The sequence below is a fragment of the Macaca fascicularis genome, chromosome 19 (genome assembly GCF_037993035.2).
Source record: "Macaca fascicularis isolate 582-1 chromosome 19, T2T-MFA8v1.1".
NCBI lineage: Eukaryota > Metazoa > Chordata > Mammalia > Primates > Cercopithecidae > Macaca > Macaca fascicularis.
In genome coordinates this window covers 55,738,267-55,762,690 of record NC_088393.1, presented here as the reverse complement: position 1 = coordinate 55,762,690, position 24,424 = coordinate 55,738,267, and the positions used below count along the sequence as shown (strand labels likewise).

The following is a 24,424-nucleotide window of genomic DNA, read 5'->3' as shown; positions in this document are numbered from 1 at the left end:
CCCCGCCACAGGAGGTGGGAGGGAGGGATGTCCCGGGGGGAGGGCCCCAGAGTCACTTTTCTTCGGAAAATATGCCGATCTGGCCCCCAGCCCAGGCCTGAGTCACCAGGCCTCGCTGCATTGAGTCACGGACTCCACCCCGCCCCTGAGAGCACGGAAGGGGGCCTCCCCCAACCCCAAATCCTGCCCAGCTCTCTCCTTCCCTGGGGGAGGGCGGGCGATCCCTGTCCCAAGTCAGCCTGACTGCCACATGGGAAGAAGCCTTGGCTTTATTCGCTCTGTGGGGACACTGTTCCGTTCAGAGGCCCCTCCCAGCCACGGGGTGGGGGACAATGGTGGGCGTGGGAATCCCAGCGAGCATCCTGGAGGGGGTGTCGTCTCCATGTATTTTGCTCTTCCCCATCTTTTCCATGGGGTCCCCTGCCAGGGTCAAGCACTAATAACGTGATGAAGGCAGCAGATAGCGTCGGGGTCCCTTTAGGGGTGGGGAGAGGGCTGTAGCACCAAGAACCCCCCTCCCCCGCCCACGACATCCCTGAAAAGACTAAAATAAAGCCCCGAGGCCTTTCTATGTAGGGGCTCCACTTAAATATGGAATGGTGATGGGCAGAGAGGCGGTGGCCCAGCAATCCTTAAGTCCAGACCACCAGCTGTGGGGAGGCTTCCAGGGGGCCAGGAGCAGGCTGGGCATTTCCAGCCACGGACAAGTGGAGGATGGAAATACCTCCAAGGGGGTACAGTCTCGGAGGAGCGAGATGGAAGGGGTTTTTCTTCCTGCTACAGGATCCTTTTAAAAGAAATGGGTGTGAAGCTGGGCACGGTGGCTCATGTCTGTAATCCCAGCAGTTTGGGAGGCCGAGGCAAGCAGATCACCTGAGATGAGGAGTTCAAGACCAGCCTGGCCAACATGGTGAAAATCCGTCTCTACTCAAAATACGAAAATTAGCTGGACATGGTGGCTCATGCTTGCAGTCCCAGCTACTCGGGAGGCTGAGGCACGAGAATCACTTGAACCCAGGAGGTGGAGGTTGCAGTGAGCCGAGATCTCACCACTGCACTCCAGCCCGGGTGACAGAGGAAGACTCTATTAAAAAAAGAAAAGAAAAGAAAGGAAAGGAAAAGAGAGAGAGGGAGGGAGGGAAAGAAAAAGAAGGAAGGAAGGAGAAAGAAAGAGGAAAGAAAGAAAGAAAAATAAAGAAAAGGAAACAGAGAGAAAGGAAGGAAGGAAGAAGGGAGGGAAGGAGGGAGGGAGGGAATGGGTGTGGACAGAATTGGGGGCAAAAACAAAACAGAAAAGGAAGGAAGGAAGAAAAGGAAGAGAGGGAAGGAAGGAAAGAAGGAAGGAAAGAAGGAAAGAAAGAAGATTGTGTCTCCCCTCTGAGCCCCCATGGTCCCGAGACCTGAGGCTGCGATGGAGTGGGTTGAGGGTCTGGCCTGGCTGGGCAGGAGGAAGCGGAGCAGAAGAGGGTCTATCAGTCATTTCAACCACAGGGCTGCTCACCCAGGGAAGGGGCTGGGGTCGTGCCAGGAATTAGTGTGTGTTTGTGTGACTGTGTAAGTACCCTCTCCTGGGAATGTCACCTTCCATGAGGGCAGATGTATTTGTCTATTTTGTTCTCTGTGGTAATGCCCGGTGCCTAGAACAGGGCTGGGCACATAGTAGGTGCTCAATAAATATTTGAATGAAGGATGGATGGATGGATGGATGGATGCCTGCGCGTGCCAGTGTCTGTGTGATGTGCCTAAGTGAACGTGAGGCTGGAGGTGTGAAGGGCGGACAGAAAAGCCTTGTCCCTCCCGTGGTGCCCTCTAAACCCTTCCACCGGGGTGTCTGGTGGTAGTGCGGAGGGAGACCCCCGGTCCTTACAGCTGGGCAAGGAGGGCAGGCAGGGCATGTGTGAGCTGGGGCAGGGGTGTGCGTGCAGCCGACTGGAGCTGGGGAGCCACAGCAGGGCCATGGGAGGGGGACCGGCTCACTCGGCGGAGCCCTTGTGGCGTCGCTTGGAGGGTGGCACCAGGCGACGGGGCAGGTTGGCGGGCAGCCCGTGACCCTCCAGCTTGGCCTCGATGAGGTGACTGGCCAGCGCGAACTCCTCGTCATCCAGCATGCCGTCGCGGTCCACGTCGCTCAGCTTCCAGATGCGCCCCAGAACCGAGTTGGGGAGTTTGGTCCCCACCATCCAGGTCTTGGCCTTGGAGCCGCTCAGCTTGCCGTCGGCAGGTGCCAGGTTGTAGAAGATCTCGTCGTATTTGGACTTGTCCTTGGTCACCACCCACTCAGCCTCGTCGTCCGAACCCTCCTCGCCGTCCTCCATGGCCTCGTCAGGTCCCCGCTCCACGAACGGGCCCATGTGGGTACCCTCAAAAGCGCCCCCCTGCACGCCCACCTCGGTATTCTCCAGCTCCTCCTGCCGCAGCAGGGGCATGAGCTTGGCAATGTCGTGCGTCAGCATCTCATCCAGCGCCTCCAGCAGCTTCGGTTTCAGCGAGTGAAACTTGGTGAAGTCGTGCGCCATCAGCAGCTCCTGTGGTTGGGGACAGGGGGACCCAAAATTCAAGCGGCGCCATCCCTGAGGCCCTCAGGCTGCAAGGTGGTACCAGGACACTGGAGAAGCTCGGGGGGCAGCTTTTGTGGGTTTTTTGGTTGTTGTTTGTTTTGAGACAGAGTCTCGCTCTTGTTGCCCAGGCTGGAGTGCAAATGGCACGATCTCAGCTCACTGCAACGTCTGCCTTCTGGTTTCAAGCGATTCTCCCGCCTCAGCCTCCTGAGTAGCTGGGATTACAGGTGCACATCACTACACTCGGCTAATTTTTGTATTTTTAGTAGAGACGGGGTTTCATGTTGGCCAGGCTGGTCTCGAACTTCTGACCTTGTGATCCACCTGCCTCAGCCTCCCAGTGCTGGGATTATAGGCATGAGCCTCTATGCCCGGCTGTTTTTTGTTTGTTTTGTTTTGTTTTGACAGGGTCTCGCTCTGACACCCAGACTAAAGTGCAGTGGCACCAACATAGCTCACTGCAGCTTCCAACTCCCAGCCTCAAGCGATCCTCTGGCCCCAGTCTCCCAAGTAGCTGGGACCACAGGCACGCACCACCACACCCAGCTAAATTTTTTTTTGTAGAGACGGGGGTCTCGCTATGTTGCCCAGGCTGGTCTCAAAGTCTTGGGCTCAAGCCATCCTCACACTCAGCCTCCTAAAGTGCTGGGATTGCAGGTGTGAGCCACTGCGCCCAGCCAGGGTGGCAGCTCTTTACTGACACATGCAGAAGTATTTGAAGATCTGAACAACCTGCTCTGCTTGGGCACCCACCACTCGGAAGATACTTGGGCAACAAGGTCCCGGAGACTTTCTCCTAAACCCCAGAATTACTGGAGGGTGGGGATGCTGGGGACCCTCCGATGAGTGAGAGCAGCAACCTTCTGCCAGCTAGCAGAGAAGGATTTCAGTGTTTTCGCATCAAGTATACCTTTCTCAGAGCATCCACACCGGCCTAGAACCCTAACTGCCCTCTACTGGACTCTAGCTGCCCAGCCAGCATGCACAACATTGAAATTTTTAAAAAAACTCAGCAGGCATGGGTGGCTCACACTTGTAATCCCAGCACTTTGGGAGGCTGAGGTGGGAGAATCACTTGAGCCCAGGAGTGCAAGACCAGCCTGGACAACATGGCAAAACCATATTTCTTTTTTTTCTTTTTTTTTCTTTTTTTTTTTTTTTTGTTTTTTTTGTTTGTTTGTTTGTTTTGTTTTGTTTTGTTTTGAGACGGAGTCTCGCTCTGTCGCCCGGGCTGGCGTGCAGTGGCCGGATCTCAGCTCACTGTAAGCTCTGTCTCATGGGTTCAAGCGATTCTTCTGGCTCAGCCTCCCAAGTAGCTGGGATTACAGGCACCTGCCACCACGCCCAGCTGATTTTCATATTTTTAGTAGAGACGGGGTTTTGCCATGTTGGCCAGGCTGGTCTTGAACTCCTGACCTCAGGTAATCTGCCCACCTCGGCCTCCCAAAGTGCCGTGATGACAGGCGTGAGCCACTGCACCTGGCCTCAAAACCCTATTTCTAAAAAAAAAAAAAAAAAAAAAATTAAAAATTAGCCAGGTGCGGTGGTGCACGCCTGTAGTCCCAACTACTTTGGGAGGCTGAGACAGGAGAATCTCTTGAACCCCGGGAGACAGCAGTTGCAGTGAGCTGAGATAGCACCATTGCACTCCAGCCTGGGTGACAGAGCTAGACCCTGTCTCAAAACAAACAAGGGAGGGGAGTAAAAAGAAAATTCGGAAAGCTCAGTTCCTGCCACTGCGCTACCACACCACGCAGAAAGGACTGAGTGGCTGGCTACCAAATTTGGAGGTGAGGTTTGGGATGAAGAGATCATCAGGGGTCCCTGGGACCACCGCCTCCCCACCGAAGAAGTCACTTGGTGCTAGCGCAGCTGTAGGGTGGGCTTGGCGTCATGCCGCTGCTCACATGGGCAACTCTCAGTGGCCCAGACTGCACCAGGACTGTCTCTGCAAAGGTGCATTCCTTTCACAGCCCTGTGGGAATTTCCTGAGCCAAGGCAGAGAGGCCAGATGATCACGACTCTGAAGGGTTGGGGCTCCTAGGTTGCAACCTGGATTCCCAGGCAGCCAGAGTATGACTAAGTTCAAGTCCACTGAGGCAAGCACAGGTTGCATATGCAGCTTCTACTGTTAGCCTGTCCAGTAGTGCAGCCAGTAGCCACATGTGCTTATTTACATTCATTAAAATGAAATACAGGCCGGGCGCAGTGGCTCACGCCTGTAATCCCAGCACTTTGGGAGGCTGAGGCGGGCAGATCACAAGGTCAGGAGATCGAGACCACGGTGAAACCCCGTCTCTACTAAAAATACAAAAAACTAGCCGGGCGAGGTGGTGGGCGCCTGTAGTCCCAGCTACTAGAGAGGCTGAGGCAGGAGAATGGTGTGAACCCGGGAGGCAGAGCTTGCAGTGAGCCGAGATCGCACCACTGCACTCCAGCCTGGGCGACAGAGCGAGACTCCGTCTCAAATAAATAAATAAATAAATAAAAAAATAAATAAATCTTTTAAAGTATTAATTTATTGAGACAGAATCTCAATCGGTCACACAAGATGGACTGCAGTGACGTGATCTCAGCTCACTGCAACCTCTGCCTCCCGTGTTCAAGCGATTCTCCTGCCTCAGCCTCCTGAGTAGCTGGGACTACAGGCATGCGCCACCACGCCCAGCTAATTTTTGTATTTTTAGTAGAGACGGGGTTTCACCATGTTGTCCTGGCTGGTCTCGAACTCCTGACCTCAGGTGATCCACCTGCCTTGGCCTCCCACAGTGCTGGGATTACAGGCATGAGCCACTGCACCCTACCGTATATATTTTAAATATTTATATTTTACAAATATATTATATTATACAAATATAATATATTTGTAAAATATAAATATTTACGTCTCAAATAAATAAACAAATGAAAAATAAAATAAACAGAAACCGTTCTTTTTTTTTTTTTTTTCAGACGGAATCTCACGCTGTTGCCCAGGCTGGAGTGCAGTGGCACGATCTCGGCTCACTGCAAGCTCCGCCTCCCGGGTTCCCGCTATTCTCCTGCCTCAGCCTCCTGAGTAGCTGGGACTACAGGCGCCCGCCACCGCGCCCGGCTAATTTTTTGTATTTTTTAGTAGAGACGGGGTTTCACTGTGGTCTCGATCTCCTGACCTTGTGATCCGCCCGCCTCGGCCTCCCAAAGTGCTGGGATTACAGGCTTGAGCCACCGCGCCCGGCCTAGAAACCGTTCTTAAAGAGACTGTATACTTTTCTTCCCTTTCCCAACTTCTTGCTGGCTGGAACGCAGACACAGTGGCTGAAGCCTTCATAGCCCTTTTGTACCATGAGGTTCCTTGGGCCTGGAGGCCAGGCATGGAAGAGAAATAAGACAGAAAGGGACTAGATCCCTAGCTCTAAAGCACCAAACCAGTCCCGGACCACTTTCTGGGAGTTTTATGGAGGAAAGAAAGAAAAACCCTCTCTCTTAATTTAGCCACTGTTATTTTGGGTTTTCTCTTCACTCCCCTAGCCTGACTCATAAAACCACGCTCCCACGGAACTATTTGAGGGAGGCGCTTTCCAGAACCTGCCACCTATTCCTCCGGCTTTTGAGGTCCCATCTCAGAGCTTCCAGAAGCCAACCTTCCCATCACCCAGCCCCTAACACTCCCTCCCGGGCAGCTTCCCCTCCCGGGCAGCTTCCCACCTGCATTTTCTGGCAATCAGGAAAGTCCCCAGGGGAGATGTGATGTTCCAGCTGAATCTTCGCAAAGATGACGGGCAGTTTGAGGATCAGCTGCTTCTTCTTGTTCTCCTTCCCAAACACAGAGGGCATCTCCTTCTTCAGGTAGCTGATGATGTAAGCATGAACCTGTGGGAAGAGTTCTCACCTGAGCCTGCGTCAGGGTCCACCAGGGGGCTTGTTAAAACAAGCTGCTGGCCGCACTCCCAGAGATTCCCATTCACTTGGTCTGGCCTGCGGCATGAGAATTTGCGTTTCTCATCTTTTCTTTCTTTTCTTTTTTTTTTTTTTTTTTTTTTTGAGACGGAGTCTCGCTCTGTCGCCCAGGCTGGAGTGCAGTGGTGCGATCTCGGCTCACTGCAAGCTCCGCCTCCCGGGTTCACGCCATTCTCCTGCCTCAGCCTCTCGAGTAGCTGAGACTACAGGCGCCCACAACCGCGCCCGGCTAATTTTTTGTATTTTTAGTAGAGACGGGGTTTCACCGTGGTCTCGATCTCCTGACCTTGTGATCCGCCCGCCTCGGCCCCCCCAAGTGCTGGGATTACAGGCGTGAGCCACCGCGCCCGGCTCTTTCTTTTCTTTTTTTGAGACAGATTCTCGCTCTGTTGCCCAGGCTGGAGTGCAGTGGTGCAATCTCAGCTCCCTGCCACCTCCAGCTCCTGGGTTCAAGCAATTCTCGTGCCTCAGCCTCCCAAGTAGCTGGGATTAACAGGTGCGCACCACCACACCTGGCTAATTTTTTTTGTATTTTTAGCAGAGACGGGGTTTCTCCATGTTGATCAGGCTAGTCTTGAACTCCTGACTTCAGGTGATCCACCCGCCTCAGCCTCCCAACGTACTGGGATTACAGGCGTGAGCCACCGCGCCCGACCAGCTTTTTTTTTTTTTTTTTTTTTTTTTTTTTTTTTTTTTTTTGAGACAGGGTCTTGCTCTATCGCCCAGCCAGGAGTGCAGTGGTGCAATCATAACTTACTGCAGCCTCAAATTCCTGGGCTCAAGGGATCCTCCCACCTCAGCCTCTCAAGTACCTGGGATTACAGGCAAGAGCCACTGTCTGGATGAGAATTTGCATTTCTGACAAGTTACAGGTGCTACAGGTGGCAGCACCACACTGTGAGCCCCATGGCCTCCTCCTGCTGGGGCTCACCCTGGGCTCCTCCTCTCTTCTAACTAAGTGAGCTCAGTCCCTCCCAGTTTTAAACATCCCTTAAAGAGGTCCACTCCTGAATCTGCATACCAGCCTAAGCCTCTCTCTCCAGTTTAGGACTCAGAGCTAATTGTCTTGTCAACATTCCTGGACAGCTCCATCCCAGGATGCCCTAAGTGGAATCTGGCATGTGCCATTGCACCAGCCCGGGCAACAGAGTGTGACTCCGTCTCAAAAAAATAAATAAAATAAAAAAGAGTAAATAAATGCTTTTATAAAATGCAACATATCTGGAAAGAGACACAAGAAACTACTTACGGCGGTTGCCTCTAGGAAAGAGGCCCTGGGAGCTGGTGGGATGAGGTGTGGGAGAATCACGTCTGATAAAGTATGAATGCCTTTCCATGAGATGGTCTTAAATGTTCAATAAAAAAGACTTGTTGGGCCGGGCGCGGTGGCTCAAGCCTGTAATCCCAGCACTTTGGGAGGCCGAGACGGGTGGATCACGAGGTCAGGAGATCGAGACCATCCTGGCTAACACGGTGAAACCCCGTCTCTACTAAAAAATAGAGCCTGTAGTCCCAGCTACTCGGGAGGCTGAGGCAGGAGAATGGCGTGAACCCGGGAGGCGGAGCTTGCAGTGAGCTGAGATCCGGCCACTGCACTCCAGCCTGGGTGACAGAGCGAGACCCCGTCTCAAAAAAAAAAAAAAAAAAAACAAAAACAAAAAAAAGACTTGTTAAAAAATTCTGGCCGGGCGCGGTGGCTCAAGCCTGTAATCCCAGCACTTTGGGAGGCCGAGACGGGCGGATCACGAGGTCAGGAGATCGAGACCATCCTGGCTAACACGGTGAAACCCCGTCTCTACTAAAAAATACAAAAAACTAGCCGGGCGAGGTGGGGCGCCTGTAGTCCCAGCTACTCCGGAGGCTGAGGCAGGAGAATGGCATAAACCTGGGAGGCGGAGCTTGCAGTGAGCTGAGATTCGGCCACTGCACTCCAACCCCGGGCGACAGAGCAAGACTCCGTCTCAAAAAAAAAAAAAAAAAAAATTCTTTAAGAGGCCGAGGCCAGCAGATCACCTGAGGTCAGGAGTTCGAGACCAGCCTGTCCAACATGGTGAGACCCCCCCCCCAGCCCCCACCGTCTCTACTAAAAATACAAAAATTAGCCGGATGTGGTGGCACCTGCCTGTAGTCCCAGCTACTCGGGAAGCTGAGGCACAAGAATCACTTTAACCTAGGAGACAGAGGTTGCAGTGAGCCGAGATTGTGCCACTGCACTCCAGCCTGGGTGACAGAGAAAGACTCCAACTAAAAAATATATATATATTTTAAAGAATCACGGATTTAGAATGCTGAGAATGTTGGTGGTCCCTGACTGGTTCTAAATCTTCATCTCTTCCACCCTCCACCACCACCCTGTCTCCAGCCCCGTGAGGCTCTCAGTTCAAACACATCAAGTAAATGGCTGCCCCAGGCCTTTGCACATGCTGTCCTCACTGCATCGACTGCTCTTCCACCCAGTTGCCACTCGGCTCGCCCCTTCCTCTCACCCCTTCCTCTCCTTCAGACCGCTCTAAGATAGTCCCTCGCCAGCCCCTCTTTCCTCCGCTTCATTTTTCTTCATAACTATTGATTTGTTTAATGTCTGCTTCCCCACTAAAAAGTAATTCTATGAGAAAAGGAATTTATCTTTGTGCCCTGCTGTATCCCCAGAGCCTAGAAGAGTGCCGCATGTGCTCGGCAACTGCTGAATGAATGTCATTGGGCCACTGCAGAGAATGTGGTCTGAAGGTTCAGGGCATCTCGGCGTCTTTAGAATCAGACCCTCCCAAGATCTTGGTCTCACGTATCACAGCATCATAAAATCGCCCCTTCTAGCAGCTATCACTTCAGTCGAAGGACCTAGAGTCAGAGGATTCGTCCACACCCTCCAACGTACAGATGGGAAACTGAGGCACTGGGAGAAGGGTGATTACCTCGGAGGGGCAGTGAACCTTGGTCACAGCGAACCCAGAATCCCATGCTCCTGTGTCCTGAGCGGCACTGGGGAGCCATGGATGAACCAGCAGGAAGAGGTGGAGGGAGTGCCTAAGGGTCTGAAGGACCAATCAGGGCAGGGGTGTGGCCGGGCTGGGGGCGGGGCCTGTGAGAGCGGGCCAATGGAGTCAAGGGGCAGGGCCGAAGGGCGGCTCCATAGGGACCAAAGGAGGGGAGGCGGGAGGGCACTGATGGCTTTTCCAGAGAGGAAGCAGGGGAAGGTGCCAGGAAGAGATAAGGTGGGAAGGCGGGCTGGGCCGGGGCTGGGTCCCTGACTCCGGGGTTTGTCTGGGTTTCCGGAGCCGCCCCCAGCCCGGCGGGGGCACCAGGTGTCTGGCCCGGCCCCACCCCTCTGTCCCTGAGCCTTGTGCTCCAGCTCCCGCCAAGGGACCCGCGGGAACGAACCTGGGGGAGTCTAAGACAGACCAGGAGGAAGACAGAGAGAAGGCGGCGGCGGAGCGGGGGAGAGATGGAGAGTCAGGAGGAGACAGGGTGAGAAAGAGAAGGAAAGGGAGTTAGAATAAAAGAGAAAGTAAAAATGGAGAAGAAAGAGATTGAGAGAGAGGTAGAAAAGGGACTGATACCGAGACAGAAAAGAGAGGGACAGACACTGCAGAGCCGCCTGGGCAGAGGAGCGCAAGGTGAATTCCGAAGGTTCCAGGAGTGGCAGCCCCGTCCACACTGGGCCGCTCCCTCCGAAGGAGGATTCCTGGGGTGGGGGTGGGGGCTCTGACTCACCCACTCTCGTTGCTCCTTAAACCAATACCTCAGGCTCCTCCACCCCCTAGAACCTTCTTGGCCTCCTTGCCTGCCCAGCTTCCTGCCCCGCCTCCACCCTGGCAGCCTCCCCTGAGAATGTTCCATTCGACATCCAAAATTGCTCTGAAACCAGCGCTCTCCTTTCTCCTCTCCCTCTGCAAGGCCTGTCCGGATCCAGGAACCTCCAAGCCTTTTGCCTCGTCTCCAGGCTCCTAGACTCACCTGCCTTGAATCCACCCTCCAAAAGGCAGCTTGAGTCTAATTATCTCCTTTCCCTGCTCTGAACTTTTCCATGGCTCCCCAGTGCCCTCGGGACAAAGCACAGATTCCCGGACACAGTCCACATTATCTCCAGGGGTCTGACTCTTAGCCACATCCTCAGCCTCAAACTGAGCTATGCACACTGTCTACACTGGGTTCTCTCCTTTCCCTGCTCCAAACCCTTCCTTGGCTCCCCAGTGCCCTTGGGACAAAGCACAGATTCCCGGACACAACCCACACCACCTCTGATCTCAGCCACATCCTCAGCCTCTAATTGAGTTATGCACACTGTCTACACTGGGTTCAACACTGACATTTCCCCTCAGATGCCCTCTCCTCCAAAGAAGCCTTCTCTGCCTGCCCCAGCTACCCCGCCCCAGCTCTGACCACACTGGGTCATCGTTGTCTGGGGATGGGTCTGTCCCCTCTCCAGGAGCCCCAGTGAGGACTGAGCCCTGGAACTGCCTTGATTATTTAGGACTGGGAGCCTCAGCAGGACAGGACTGGAACCACTGTGGTCACTGCTGTGTCTCCTGCACCACCCAACACCAGGCCGGGCATAGAGGAGATTTTGTTCAATGCAACTGTTTGTTCAATGTCATTCATTCAATAAATATTTACAGAGCACCAATTCTGTTCTGGGCGCTGGGGATAAAACAGTGAAGGAATTCAAAGAGCCCTGATTGGCTAGGCATGGTAGCTCACACCTGTAATCCCAGCACTTTGGGAGGCCAAGGCGGGCGGATTACCTGAGGTCAGGAGTTTGAGACAAGCCTGACCAACATGGAGAAACCCCATCTCTACTAAAATACAAAATTAGCCAGGCATGGTGGTGGGCGCCTGTAATCCCAGCTACTTAGGAGGCTGAGGCAGGAGAATCGCTTGAACCCGGGAGGCGGAGGATGCGGTGAGCCAAGATTGCGCCATTACACTCCAGCCTGGGCAACAAGAGCAAAACTCCGTCTCAAAAAAAAAAAAAAAGGAAAAGCAAAAGAAATATTTGTGGAATAAACCAATGAACTTGGAAACCTTTGAGCCACAATCTTATAAATTATCAAAACATAAACAAGAAGGGTAGAATAATGAGTATTGGTATGTCTATATTCTACAGGAAGCTCAAAAATTCAATATAACTCATGCCTGTAATCCCAGCACGTTGGGAGGCCAAAAAGGGAGGATCACTTGAGGGCAGGAGTTCAAGACCAGCCTGGGCAACACAGTAAGACCCAGACTCTACAAAAAGTAAAAAATTAGCTGGGCGTGGTGACACGCACCTGTGGTCCCAGCTACTTGGGGCAGGCTGAAGAGGGAGGATCAGTTGAGCCCAGGAGTTTGAGGCTGTGGTGGGCTGTGATTGCATCACTGCACTCCAGCCAGGGCAAGAGAGCGAGACTCTCTCTCTTAAAAAAGAAGGAAGAGGAAAGGAAAGAGGATGTAAGGAAGGAGGAAGGGAGGAGGGAGAGAGGAACAGAGGAAGGAAGGAAGGAAGGAAGGAAGGAAGGAAGGAAGGAAGGAAGGAGAGAGAAAGAGAAGCAGAAACAGAAGCAGGAGGAGGAGAAGGAGGAGGGGAGGAGGAGGGGAGGAGGAGGGGAGGAAGAGGGGAGGAGGAGGGGAGGAGGAGGGGAGGAGGAGGGAAGAGAAGAGGGGAGGAGCAGGAGGAAGAGGAGGAGGAGGAAGAGGAAGAAGAAATAGAAATACCAGGACAGTGAAGCCAAGGTGACACTGTGTCGACACAGAAATCCAAAGGCAGAGGAATGAGTCTCCATACAGTTCTTCCTCCCTGCTCCACTCTGTGCCAGAATGACCCAACTTCAAGAGAACTAACTAACCTGAGCACTGATAAGTCAGGGACTCACAGCACTGGTAGGGGAGGACGGAGGAAAGGCAGGGGCTCCCCTTGCACCCTCCTCCAAGAATGCGCACCCAGCCCCCAGGACGACTCACCCGCACCAGCCGGGCCCTCTTCACCAGGTCGTTGAGCTTGCGCAAGGCGGCGTGCCGGGGCAGGCCCTGGATGTCGCGAAAGAGGTCCTGCTCCTCCAGCTCAAAGAGGCGCCGATTGTCGGGCACGAGGAGAGGCTGGGACCAGAAGGAGCCGATGTAGACACGCAGCACCTCGGGCGTGCCCACCACCTTGCCCAGCGCCCACATGAGCGCGCCATAGACGCGCATCAGCTGCTGCGTCTCCACCATGTCGGCCTTGTTGAGCACTACGCGGATCTTGTCCTCATGGCCCCGCAGCGCGCCGATGGCCTCCGAGAACTCGTCCGAGATCTCCAACTTGTGCGCGTCGAAGAGCAGGATGATGAGGTCCACGCGCTCCGCGAACCAGCGCAGCACGGCCGGGAAGTCGTAGCCTGGAGTGGGAGTGGAGAGACAGGGGCGCAAGGGGCAGAAGTCAGACCCCCACCCTCCAGCCATTCAGTAGCATCCATTCTCTTGCATATTGGACTGTAAAGATGTTCACATTGTTGGCTGTCCAAATCCTGTCTAGGCAAAATAGCCAAGGCCCTCAGTGGGTACCACTGCTTTGGTTCCCCAGTCCCCAGAATTTCCCCCACTCTGGTCCCAGCCCCTCAAGTCCTCAAGCCATCTGGTTACAGGGGTAATCATCCCCCTTTTCCTTTGCTGGAGTGCAATGGCGGGATCATGCCTCCCTGAAACCTCCACTTCCCGGAGCTCAGGCAATCCTCCCACCTCAGCCTCCCTAGTAGCTGGGACCGCAGGCGGCCGTCACCACACGTGGCTAATTTTTTTTTTTTTTTTTTTTTTTTTTTTGTAGAGACGGGGTCTCACTATGTTACCCGGGCTGGTCTCATACTCCTGAGCTCAAGTGATCCTCTTGCCTCAGCCTCCCAAAATGTTGGGATCACAGGAGTCAGCCACCGTGCACAGCCTCCAGGCCTCCATTTTTTCATTCGCTCATTCTTTAACCAGTTATTAGTGGTGTGCTTTGTAGGTGTGCATGTGTAGGTTGTTAAAAATACTGACATGAGGCCAGGCGCAGTGGCTCACGCCTGTAATCCCAGCACTTTGGGAGGCCGAGGTGGGCGGATCACGAGGTCAGGAGATCAAGACCATCCTGGCTAACATGGTGAAACCCCGTCTCTACTAAAAATACAAAAAATTAGCCGGGTGTGGTGGCGGGCGCCTGTAGTCCCGGCTACTCGGGAGGCTGAGGCAGGAGAATGGCGGGAACCCGGGAGGCGGAGCTTGCAGTGAGCCGAGATCATGCCACTGCACTCCAGCCTGGGCAACAGAGCAAGACTCCGTCTCAAAAAAAAAAAAAATACTGATATGTTTGCTAAAAGATCCCCCCGTGCTTCTATGGAACCCCAAGGCTGCCACGTGCCTCTATCACCCCAGCTTCTCCCCAGGATCTGTTGGATCCCCCCATGATCCAGCAACTACAGTTCATGTGCTCTTGCCATAGCAGATTTTTTTTTTTTTTTTGAGACAGAGTCTCACTCTGTCACCCAGGCTGGAGTGCAGTGGCATGAATGCAGCTCACTGCAACCTCCATCTCCAGGTTCAAGCGATTCTCCTGCCTCAGCCTCCCAAGTATCTGGGATTACAGGCATGCACCACCACACCCGGTTAATTTTTGTATTTTTAGTAGAGACGGGGTTTCACCATGTTGGCCAGGCTGAGATGTTAAATATTTTGCATTGATTTAGCAATATTTACTGAGAGTCTCATGTGTGCCAAGCCCTGTCCTGGGAGCCTGAGATACTGCAGAGAACACACAGACAAGATTCTTGCTCTGATGAAGCACCCATCCCAGCCATGGGTTCCCACGCTCATTCATTCATTCCTTTCACCATTCATTTCCTCATTCACTCCTTCATCCACCCATTCTCACCTTTGCTTGTTCACTCATTTAATCACCAGCGAGCAATGCTGAGGCGAGCATTGATTGAGACCCCCTGACTTAGCTGTCTAGAATACCTGGATTTGAATCCCTCCTCTGCCTCGATCTGCTGTGTGATCTTAGGAAAGTAGCTTAACCTCTCTGAACTTGTGTTTTCTCTTCTGTAAAATGCAGATCATAGAAGGACTGTTGTGAAGCCAGGTGTGATGGCTCAAACTTGTAATCCCAGCACTTTGGGAGGCTGAGGCAGGCAGATCATTTGAGGCCAGGAGTTCGAGACCAGCCTAGCCAACATGGCAAAACCCCCATCTCTACTAAAAATACAAAAAAATTAGCCTGGTGTTGGTGGCTCATGCCTATGGTCCCAAATACATGGGAGGTTGTGGCACGAGAATGGTTTGAGCTTGGGAGGCAGAGGTTGCAGAGAGCAGAGATAGCATCACTGCACTCCAGCCTGGGTGACAGAGTGAGACTCTGTCCACCCCCCCGCCCAAAAAAAAAAAGGACTGTTGTAAAGATTAAAAGAATATAAATGAGTTTATATATATATATATAGAGAGAGAGAGAGAGAGAGAGAGCTTAAAATAATGCCTGGCATTGAACTGTACACTTAAAAATTATGTAGGTGGCTGGGCACAGTGGCTCATGCCTGTAATCCCAGCACTTTGAGAGGCTGAGGCAGGAGGATCGCTTGAGTCTGGGAGTCTGAGACCAGCCTAGGCGAGATGACATTCCCTGTCTCTACAGAAAAAAATAAAAATAAAAAATTATCCACGCGTGGTGGCATGCATCTGTAGTCTCAGCTACTCAGGAAGCTGAAGCAAAAGGATCACTTGAGCCCAGAGGTTGGAGGCTGCAGTGAGCCACAGTTGTGTCACTGCACTCCAACCGGCAGACAGAGCAAGACCTTGTCTCTCTCTCTTTTTTTTAAATGGTTGAGCTTTTTTTTTTTTTTTTTTTGAGGCAGAGTCTTGCTCTGTCACCAGGCTGAAGTGCAGTGGTGCGATCTCAGCTCACTGCAATCTCTGCCTCTCGGATTCAAGCGATTCTCCTGCCTCAGTCAACCGAGTAGCTGGGATTACAGGCGCCACCACACCCAGCTAATTTCCCAGACACACCCGTGTTCACAATGTGGGACCTGCACAGATGTTTGTAGTCACATAATCACAAAGACAATATGAGATGCACACACATCACAGACAGAGACCTGCACGAACACAGGTACAGAGGCACATGTGCACACCCAGACACAATCGCACACACATAACCTCCCATGCCCTCCCAAACCCAAAGGCACCCACACAGACACACACACAGTTACACAAAAGATACACTCCTGTACACACACACATTCTCACATACACAACACCACACAGAAGCACACAACTGTATCCCGAGGTACAATCACAGGTAGTCACACACAGCCCAACAAAATCCCCGCAGCCCTGTACCGCCCAACGCAGCCACACAAAGTCACACACAGCCCAGATACACATATATGCCTCATGCACAGGCACACAATGTCAGACTCACACCCACAATGACACACACTAAATCCACAGACACATAGACAAACGATGCCCTTCATGTCTCTCTCACACACACACTTATACACACTTCACAATATAACAATATATAGAGACAGAATCAGTTGCACACAATCCCACAAAGTCTCCCATAGCCCCACACAGCCCTTCAGAGTCACACAGAGCCATCCAGCAGGCTGGGCACAGTGGCTCACACCTGTAATCCCAGCACTTTGGGAGGCCAAGGCAGGAGGATCACCTGAGGTCCAGAGTTTGAGACCAGCCTGGCCAACATGGTGAAACTCTTGTCTCTACTAAAAAAAAAAAAAAAAAAAAAATACAAAAATTAGCCGGACATGGGTGTGGCGGGTGCCTGCAGTTCCGGCTACTCAGGAGGCTGAGGCAGAAGAGTCACTTGAACTCGGGAGGCAAAGGTTGCAGTGAGCTGAGATCGCGCCACTCCACTCCAGCCTACGTGACAGAGTGAGACTCTGTCGCAAAAACAAACGAACAAAACAAAGTCATCCAGCCACAATTATAGGCACACGCATACACACACACACACACACACAGAGGCAGGTACACAATTCAAAGTCACACAACCTCAGAGCCAAGGCCATGATGAGGCACGTCCACTGCTATACACAAATGCATGGAACCACCGCACCCACATTCACAGCGACACACTTTCCCAAGATACACACAGAGTCACACACACACCAACAGCTGGACACTCTCTCCTCCTCTTCCTCTACCCCCAAGGCCAGGAAGGGAGACCCCGTTCCCCACTCCCCCACCACCCATGGCCTTTGGACGCCCCTGCTGGCACCCCTGCCCTGGCTGAGAGAGCCACTCCCTCCCGTTATCCCAGGCCCAGGCCCTGGGGTGGGAGCCCCAGGAATTCCTCCCCCTCAGCTGGCAGCACGTCCTCCCAATCGTTTCTGCAGCTGCCTCCTGCCGTTCTCCCGTGGGGCCTCTGGACGGCGGCCAGGGACACCGTCACCCCCGGCGTCCCCGCCCCACCCCAGGCCCAGCCTCCTCGCCAGGGCCTCTCATCCCCTCTGCCCCACATGGCAGCCTCCTTTGCCCCAGTTCCCGGCCTCCGAGGCCATGGGGGGTGGGGGACACAAGTTCGTGGGGCTGGGGGGCCACAGATGCTGAGCTGGGCTGGGCAGGAGTGGTGGGAGCTCAGCACACCCGGAGGCCCCCGCTGGAATCCACCCCCCACCGCTCTCCTTGCACAGCTGTTTATAAATTCCAGGCCTGGCCTTGGCCCCCACCCAGATTCCCTTCCCATCCTCTTCTCAGCCCCATCTGTGGCCCAGACGCAGAGCCAGGAGCTCACAGGGCCCAGCTTCCCCTGCCCGGGCTCTGCCTCATCTCTGGGCCTTGTGTCTCCCTGCATCACTGTCTCACTGCCTCGGAATCCCTGTCCCTCTTCATCTCTCCCTTCCCATCCTTCCTGCCTGCCCAGACGTGCGGCTCCTGCCCGCTCGCACCACGTGGTCACTCACACGCCTCCCCCACCCATCCATGCGAGCCAGCACGGAGCAGTCACGGCTTCCACTAGCTCCCTGGGCTGCCCTGCCAGCCAGGGCCAGAGGATGCAGGCCCAGGTCCCAGTGGAGACACCGCCCCTCCTCCTCTAGACCCAGGAGTCCAGATCCCAGGCCCTCATCCGTCAGACCCAGGAGTCCAGGCCCAGCCCCTCCTCCCTCAGACCCAGGAGTCCAGACCCCCGCCCCTCCTCCTCTAGACCCAGGAGTCCAGATCCCAGGCCCTCATCCGTCAGACCCAGGAGTCCAGGCCCCCAGCCCCTCCTCCCTCAGACCCAGGAGTCCAGGCTCAGCCCCTCCTCCCTCAGACCCAGGAGTCCAGACCTCCAGCCCCTCCTCCCTCAGACCCAGGAGTCCAGACCTCCAGCCCCTCCTCCCTCAGACCCAGGAGTCCAGACCTCCAGCCCCTCCTCCCTCAGACCCCAGGGTCCGGCCCCCAGCCCCTCCTCCCTCAGACCCAGGAGTCCAGGTCCCCAACTCCTCCTCCCTCAGACCCAGGGGTCCAGGCTCAGCCCCTCCTCCCTCAGACCCAGGAGTCCAGGCCCCCAGCCCCTCTTCCCTCAGACCCAGGAGTCCAGGTCCCCAGCCCTTCCTCCCTCAGACCCAGGAGTCCAGGCCCAGCCCCTCCTCCCTCAGACCCAGGAGTCCAGGCCCCCAGCCCTTCCTCCCTCAGACCCAGGAGTCCAGGCCCAGCCCCTCCTCCCTCAGACCCAGGAGTCGAGGCCCAGCCGCTCCTTCCTCTGACCCCAGGGTCCAGCCCCACTCACCGCGGCTCACTCTCTGTTTGGCACCCGACAGGATACCCGGGGTGTCAATGATGCTGATGCTTTCCAGGACCTGATTGGGGAGCTGGGCACACATGAACCTGGGGGGTAGAGGGAAGGTCAGAGGTCAACACAGGGAAGGACAGAAGGAGGGAAAACATGAAGAGGGACTCGGGACAGCATGACAGAGCATCCTGTATGGGCGAAGAAAGACTCCAGACAGAAAAAGGGTGACCAGGACCATCTCAGAGCTGTAACCAGTCACAGCTCATGTTCGGTAAGCACTTAATTTGTGCCAGGTGCGTTCTTTTTTTTTTTTTTTTAGATAGAGTTTTGCTCTGTCACGCAGGCTGGATTGCAGTGGCACTATTTTGGCTCACTGCAACCTCCGCCTCTCGAGTTCAAGTGATTCTCCTGCCTCAGCCTCCCGAGTAGCTGGGATTACAGGCATGCACCACCACGCCCGGCTAATTTTTGTATTTTTAGTAGAGACAGGGTTTCGCCATGTTGGCCAGGCTGGTCTCGAACTCCTGACCTCCGGTGATCTGCCCACCTTGGCCTCCCAAAGTGCTGGGATTACAGGTGTGAGCCACCGCACCCAGCCACCAGGTGCTGTTCCAAGTCCTCACAGCAACCACGGCATAGAGACCATGGTGATTCTCTTTTTTTTTTTTTTAGACCAAGTCTCACCGCACCTGGCCCAAGGTGATTGATCCCCATTTTGCAGATGAGGCTACAAGAGGGGCAGAGAGGTCAAGTCATTTGCCTGAGGCCACCCAGCTGGCGGGGATTTGAACCAGGCATGCTGACTTCACTAGCCTAGGTGCTCCCCTGAATAAGAGAGCAGAGACAGGCATGGGAAGAATTGGGTAGAGAGAAGGGAATTGGGGCTGAGAAGGAGGGAAACACAGTCAGGGAGGGGACAGAGAAGGGGGACAGCAAGATGCACCCCCAGGGCCGGGTGCGGTGGCTCACGCGTGTAATCCCAGCACTTTGGGAGGCTGAGGCGGGTGGATCACTTGAGGCCAGGAGTTCGAGACCAGCCTGGCCAACATGGTGAAACCCCGTCTGTACCTAATAATACAAAAACTCGCTGGGCGTGGTGGCGGGTGTCTGTAATCCCAGCTACTCAGGAGGCTGAGGCAGGAGAATCGCTTGAACCCAGGAGGTGGAGGTTGCCGTGAGCTGAGATCGCACCACTGCACTCCAGCCTGGGCGACAAGAACGGAAACTACGTCTCAACAAAAAGAAAAAGAAGGATGCGCCCTGGGCCCGCGGCTGGCACACCTGTTGAGGAAGGTGTTTCCGAAGGGGTTGAGTTTGCGGAAGGGCTTGTCCGGGTCCACGACGAGGGCGTTGCCGGGCACGGTGCCCTCAGTGTCCCCATGCATGACGGCCACAAAGCAGTCGGTGGTGGGCTCAGGCCCCACGCGGGAGCCGGGCACCTCCTGCTCCAGCAGGTACTGGATGAAGCTGGTCTTGCCCGTGCTGTACTGGCCAGCCACCAGCACCATGGGCTTGCCGTCGAAGTCTGCATCCTCCAGGGCCGGCGAGTGGAAGGCCCCAAAGCGGTAGTGCTCCTCCAGCGGCAGCAGCTTCGTGCGGTATAGCTCCTTGAGGGCCGAGGTCACCGTGCGGATGGCCTCGGGCTGCTGGCCCCGCGCCCCGCCCCGCTTCAGCCAGCTGAACATGGTGGCGGCACACTGCCCACTGGGTTCACGGAGAGACGTGCAGATGGAGAGCTGCCTGTGGGATGGGGAGAGGGCATGAGCATGGGCGGCCTGGCCAAGGAGGAAGAAAGGGGTCTGAGTATAGACTGTCTGGGTGGCAGGATGGGTGGAGAAGGAGGAGGAGCACAGATATTTGTGGTCACAAATATGTGGTCACAGAGCATGGATGGTGGGTGGCAGGAGGAAGAGTGGAATTGGGATAGGCACGATGGTTCACGCCTGTAATCCTAGTATTTTGGGAGGCCGAGGCAGGAGGATTGCTTGAGGTCAGTAGCTCAAGACCAGCCTGGGTAAAATAGTGAGACCCCCATCTCTACAAAAAAAAATAATTAGCTGGGCATGGTGGCACATGCCTGTAGTCCCAGCACTTTGGGAGGCTGAGGCAGGAGGATTGCTTGAGCTCAGGAGTTCAAGGCTACAGTGAGCTATGATCATGCCACTGAACTCCAGTCTGGGCTACAGAGCAAGACCCCATCTCAAAAAACAAACAAACAAACAAACAAACAAACAAAACCTGGGTGCAGTGGCTCATGCCTGTAATCCCAGCACTTTGGGAGGCCAAGGCAGGTGGACCACCTGAGGTCAGAAGTTTGAGACCAGCCTGCCCAATATGGTGAAACCCTGTCTCTACTAAACATATAAAAAATTAGCCAGGCATGGTGGTGGCCACCTGTAATCCCAGCTACTCAGAAGGCTGAGACAGGAGAATCACTTGAACCCGGGAGGCGGAGGTTGCAGTGCGCCAAGATCCCACCACTGCACTCAACAGAGTAAGACTCCATCTCAAAAAAACAAAAACAAAAAAACAACAACAAAAAAAAGAGGAGATGATAGTGAACCAGCTGAAGGAAGAGAAAGAAGAAAGATGAATGGTGACGTGGTTGAAGAAGGGGGATTGATGGTGGTAATGGAAAACCAAGAGATGGACAAGGCGAAAGATACAGAAGCTGCCTGGAAGAAACGGATTCCTTAATCACTTCATTCATTTCTTCCTCCCTTCACCCTTCCATCATTTGACACGTTTTCACTGAAATCACTCACTCCATGCTTCAGGCACTGTGGACCCAGAAACCAGTCAGAGATCGTCCCTCACCCACCCAGAGCCTCTAATGAGGACCTAGACACAAGCCAGACATCCAGAGGAGGGCGTGAGAAAGCGACCACAGCACCAGTAAGACTCAGGGCAGGGCTGACTTTTGAGCTGCTCCATGAACAGCAGGCAAGACAAGGGGATTTAGGCAGAGAGGACGGTGCATGCAAAGGTCTGGGGGTGTGAGAGGTCCTGGTGTGTTGGGAGCCATGAAATATCTGGGTGGTTGACACAGGGGCACAAAGAGGAAGGTTGAGAAATGGAGCTGAGAAGGTTGCCTGGGTGTACCCAGGTCATGAGGGCTGTTGAGTGTTAAGAAAAATGAGGCAACATTTATGATCACTGCATGCCAGGCACTGTACTAACTCACTTAACCTTCATAACCCTGTAAAGTAGGTCTATTACCATCCCCGCTTTTCCTTGTCTTTTTTTTTTTTTTTTTTTTTTTTGGAGATGGAGTCTCACTCTGTAGCCCAAGCTGGAGTGCAGTGGCACAATCTCGGCTCACTGCAACCTTCACCTCTGCGGCTCAAGAGATTCTCCTGCCTCAGCCTCCCAAGTAGTTGGGACTAGAGGCATGCGCCACTACACCCAGTTAATTTTTTTTTTTTTGTATTTTTAGTAGAGACAGAGTTTCACTATGTTGCCCTGGGTAGTCCCAAACTCCTGAGCTCAGGTGATCCACCCGCCTCAGCCTCCCAAAGTGTTGGGATTACAGGTGTGAGCCACCATGCTGGCTCATCTCTGTTTTGTTTTGTTTTGTTTTTTTTTGAGACGGAGTCTCGCTCTGTCACCCAGGCTGCAGGTTGGAGTGCAGTGGCACGATCTCAGCTCACTGCAAGCTCCGCCTCCCAGGTTCCCGCCATTCTCCTGCCTCAGCCTCCTGAGTAGCTGGGACTACAGGCGCCCGCCACCACACCTGGCTAATTTTTTGTATTTTCAGTAGAGACGGGGTTTCACCGTGTTAACTGGGATGGTCTCGATCTCCTGACCTCGTGATCTGCCCACCTCGGCCTCCCAAAGTGCTGGGATTAAAGGCATGAGCCACCATGCCCGGCCTCATCTCTGCTTTTTTAACAAGGCAAAGGAGGCTCAGCAACAAGGCAAATGAAGACAGCAATAAATTACCCAAGATCACTTAGCTAGAAAATGCTTGAACTGGGACTCAAACCCAGGCAACCTGACCTCAGAGCTTGCAATCCTATTGTAGGTCTAAAGATCTGAGTTAGGGAGGTTAACCATGACCAATCCAGGAGCAATGAGCACCTCCAGCACCCAGACTGTGTTCTCTATCTTCCCTTACTATCCTTTTATTTACCATAGGATCTGTAGTGATGTCCCCTCTTTCATTTCTGATACCAGCCATATGTGTGTGTCTTTACTTTTTTAAAAAAGAAAAACAAAAACGATTGGTCCCGTTGATGCTTATGATTTTACTGATCTTTTCAAAGAATCAACTTTTGGTAAGACGGGAGTCTCTAAATACCATTCACCACTAAAACAACCTGGGACTCCTTAGAGAAATGGTGGATTCCAGGGCTGGGGCAGGGAAGAACAAGTGAGCCTGGGTCAGACGGTGAGGAAGTGCTCAAAGGCGGATTGGGCATGTTACAGGAACAGAGGACCCAGCTTGCAGGGGTGGCCAATGGTCAAAAATGGAGCAATTTGAGCATCAAAATAACTGCAAATCAAATATGCTAAAATCCATAAAATCATGAGACTTTTAAAAGGGGTGGCGAGGGGGTGGGGGAGATAAAAGGAAAGGGAGTTCGTGAAGGAGTGGCAGGAGCGGAAAAGAGAGGCAGGATCTGGGATGTGGGCAGAGGGAGAGGGCTCTGGGCGGTGTCCCAGGCAGGGAGGGCCCTGAGAGAGTGTTGGGGAGAATGCCATCAGCAGTGGCCGATGGAGCTGGTGAGGCTGGAGAGGGGCTCTTGGGTGGCTGGAGGGGCCAAGTTAGCCGATATGGATGAGGGCCTGGATGGAGACCCTGCCCAGAGGATCTCTAGCCAGGGGATAGGGAGGGGTGTTGGGGGAGGATGGAGGAGATTAGGGGAGTGGGAGAGGCTGCGGAAGAGTGAGGGGACTGGTGGAGTGGGGGACATGGTTACAGACTGGGGGGACTGGTGAAGACTGGGAGGGATTGGGGAACACCTGGGGAGACCGTTACAGACTGGGGATAGGGTGGCGGGGAGCAGGGATCAGGCATGAGGAACCAGGGCAGGCTCGGGCGGGGGTCGTGAGGCGACAGCTGCGATGCTGGGAGCACTCACCGACGGGGCGCGCTGGCGGCTGCAGCGGGCTGGGCAGGCTGGGCGGGGGTGGGGTCCCGCAGGGATCCGAGGCGCCCGCGGAGCGGCCTGTGCTCGCGGTCCTGTCCGGAGCCGTCTGAGCCGGGTGGGGCCCGGAGCGGGGAGGACGGGAGGGAGGACAGAAGGGAGGGGAGGGACGAGGAGCCCCCCCTCAAAACCGGGCGCCCGGCCTCTGGCGCCCCCTTGTGGGGAGTGGGGAAGACGCCTTAGCGCCGCGGGCGAGAGCTCCAGCGTCCCGTCTGGCATTCGAATTCCACCTCCACCTCTGGCGTTGGGCTGCTCCCCAATCCGTCTCTCTTCTTAACACGGGAATCACAACAGCAGCAGCAATAAGAGTAACAATAACTTAGGTCGGGCGCCCTGGCTCACGCCTGTAATCCTAACACTTTGGAAGGCCAAGGTGGGAAGATTGCTTGAGGCCAGGAGTCCAAGACCAGCCTGGGCAACACAGCAAGACCCCATGTCTATTAAAAATAATAATAAATAATAAAATAATTTAGCCAGGCACAGGAGTGCACACCTGTAATCCCAACAACTTGGAAGGCTGAGGTGGGAGGATTGCTTGAACCCAGGAGGTCGAGGCTGCACTGAGCTAGGATTGTGCCACTGCACTCCAGCCTGGGTGACAGAGCGAGACCTCACCTCTAAAAAAAAATTATAGGACCGGGCACGGTCCTATAATTACACGCCTGTAATCCCAACACTTTGGGAGGCGAGACAGGTGGATCACTTGAGGTCAGGAGTTCAAGACCAGCCTGGCCAACATGGTGCAAACCCATCTCTACTAAAAATACATGGGAGGCCGAGGCCGGCAGATTACAAGGTCAGGAGATCGAGATCATCCTGGCTAACACGATGAAACCCCGTCTCTACTAAAAATACAAAAAATTAGCCGGGTGTGGTGGCAGGTGCCTGTAGTCCCAGCTACTTGGGAAGCTGAGGCAGGAGAATCACTTAAACACAGGGGAGGCGGAGCTTACAGTGAGCGGAGATTGTGCCACTGCACTCCAGCCTGGTTGACAGAGCAAGACTCCGTCTCAATAAATAAATAAATAAATAAATAAATAAATAAAATACAAAAATTAGCT

General features: G+C 54.1%; 1 protein-coding gene across 1 annotated transcript; it reads right to left on the bottom strand.

Annotated features, from left to right (window-relative positions):
- Window positions 1–251: 251 nt before the first annotated feature.
- EHD2 (EH domain containing 2) lies at window positions 252–23,414 on the bottom strand. Its single transcript, XM_045380603.2, has 6 exons — window positions 23,298–23,414; window positions 19,495–19,953; window positions 18,211–18,308; window positions 12,435–12,847; window positions 6,246–6,410; window positions 252–2,525 (listed from the first exon to the last, which is right to left on the bottom strand). The coding sequence occupies exons 2-6, from the start codon at window positions 19,896–19,898 to the stop codon at window positions 1,974–1,976; spliced, it is 1,632 nt and encodes a 543-aa protein (XP_045236538.1). The 5' UTR covers window positions 19,899–19,953; window positions 23,298–23,414; the 3' UTR covers window positions 252–1,973.
- Window positions 23,415–24,424: the final 1,010 nt, after the last annotated feature.

Excerpts from the sequence above, each read along its gene's own strand:
- EHD2 (XM_045380603.2), bottom strand. The coding sequence starts at position 19,898 with ATGTTCAGCTGGCTGAAGCGGGGCGGGGCGCGGGGCCAGCAGCCCGAG. Across the intron at positions 12,848-18,210 it reads CAAACAGAGAGTGAGCCGCG|GCTACGACTTCCCGGCCGTG; the intron begins GTGAGTGGGGCT and ends CTCCCACTCCAG. Across the intron at positions 2,526-6,245 it reads CTGATTGCCAGAAAATGCAG|GAGCTGCTGATGGCGCACGA; the intron begins GTGGGAAGCTGC and ends CCCCAACCACAG.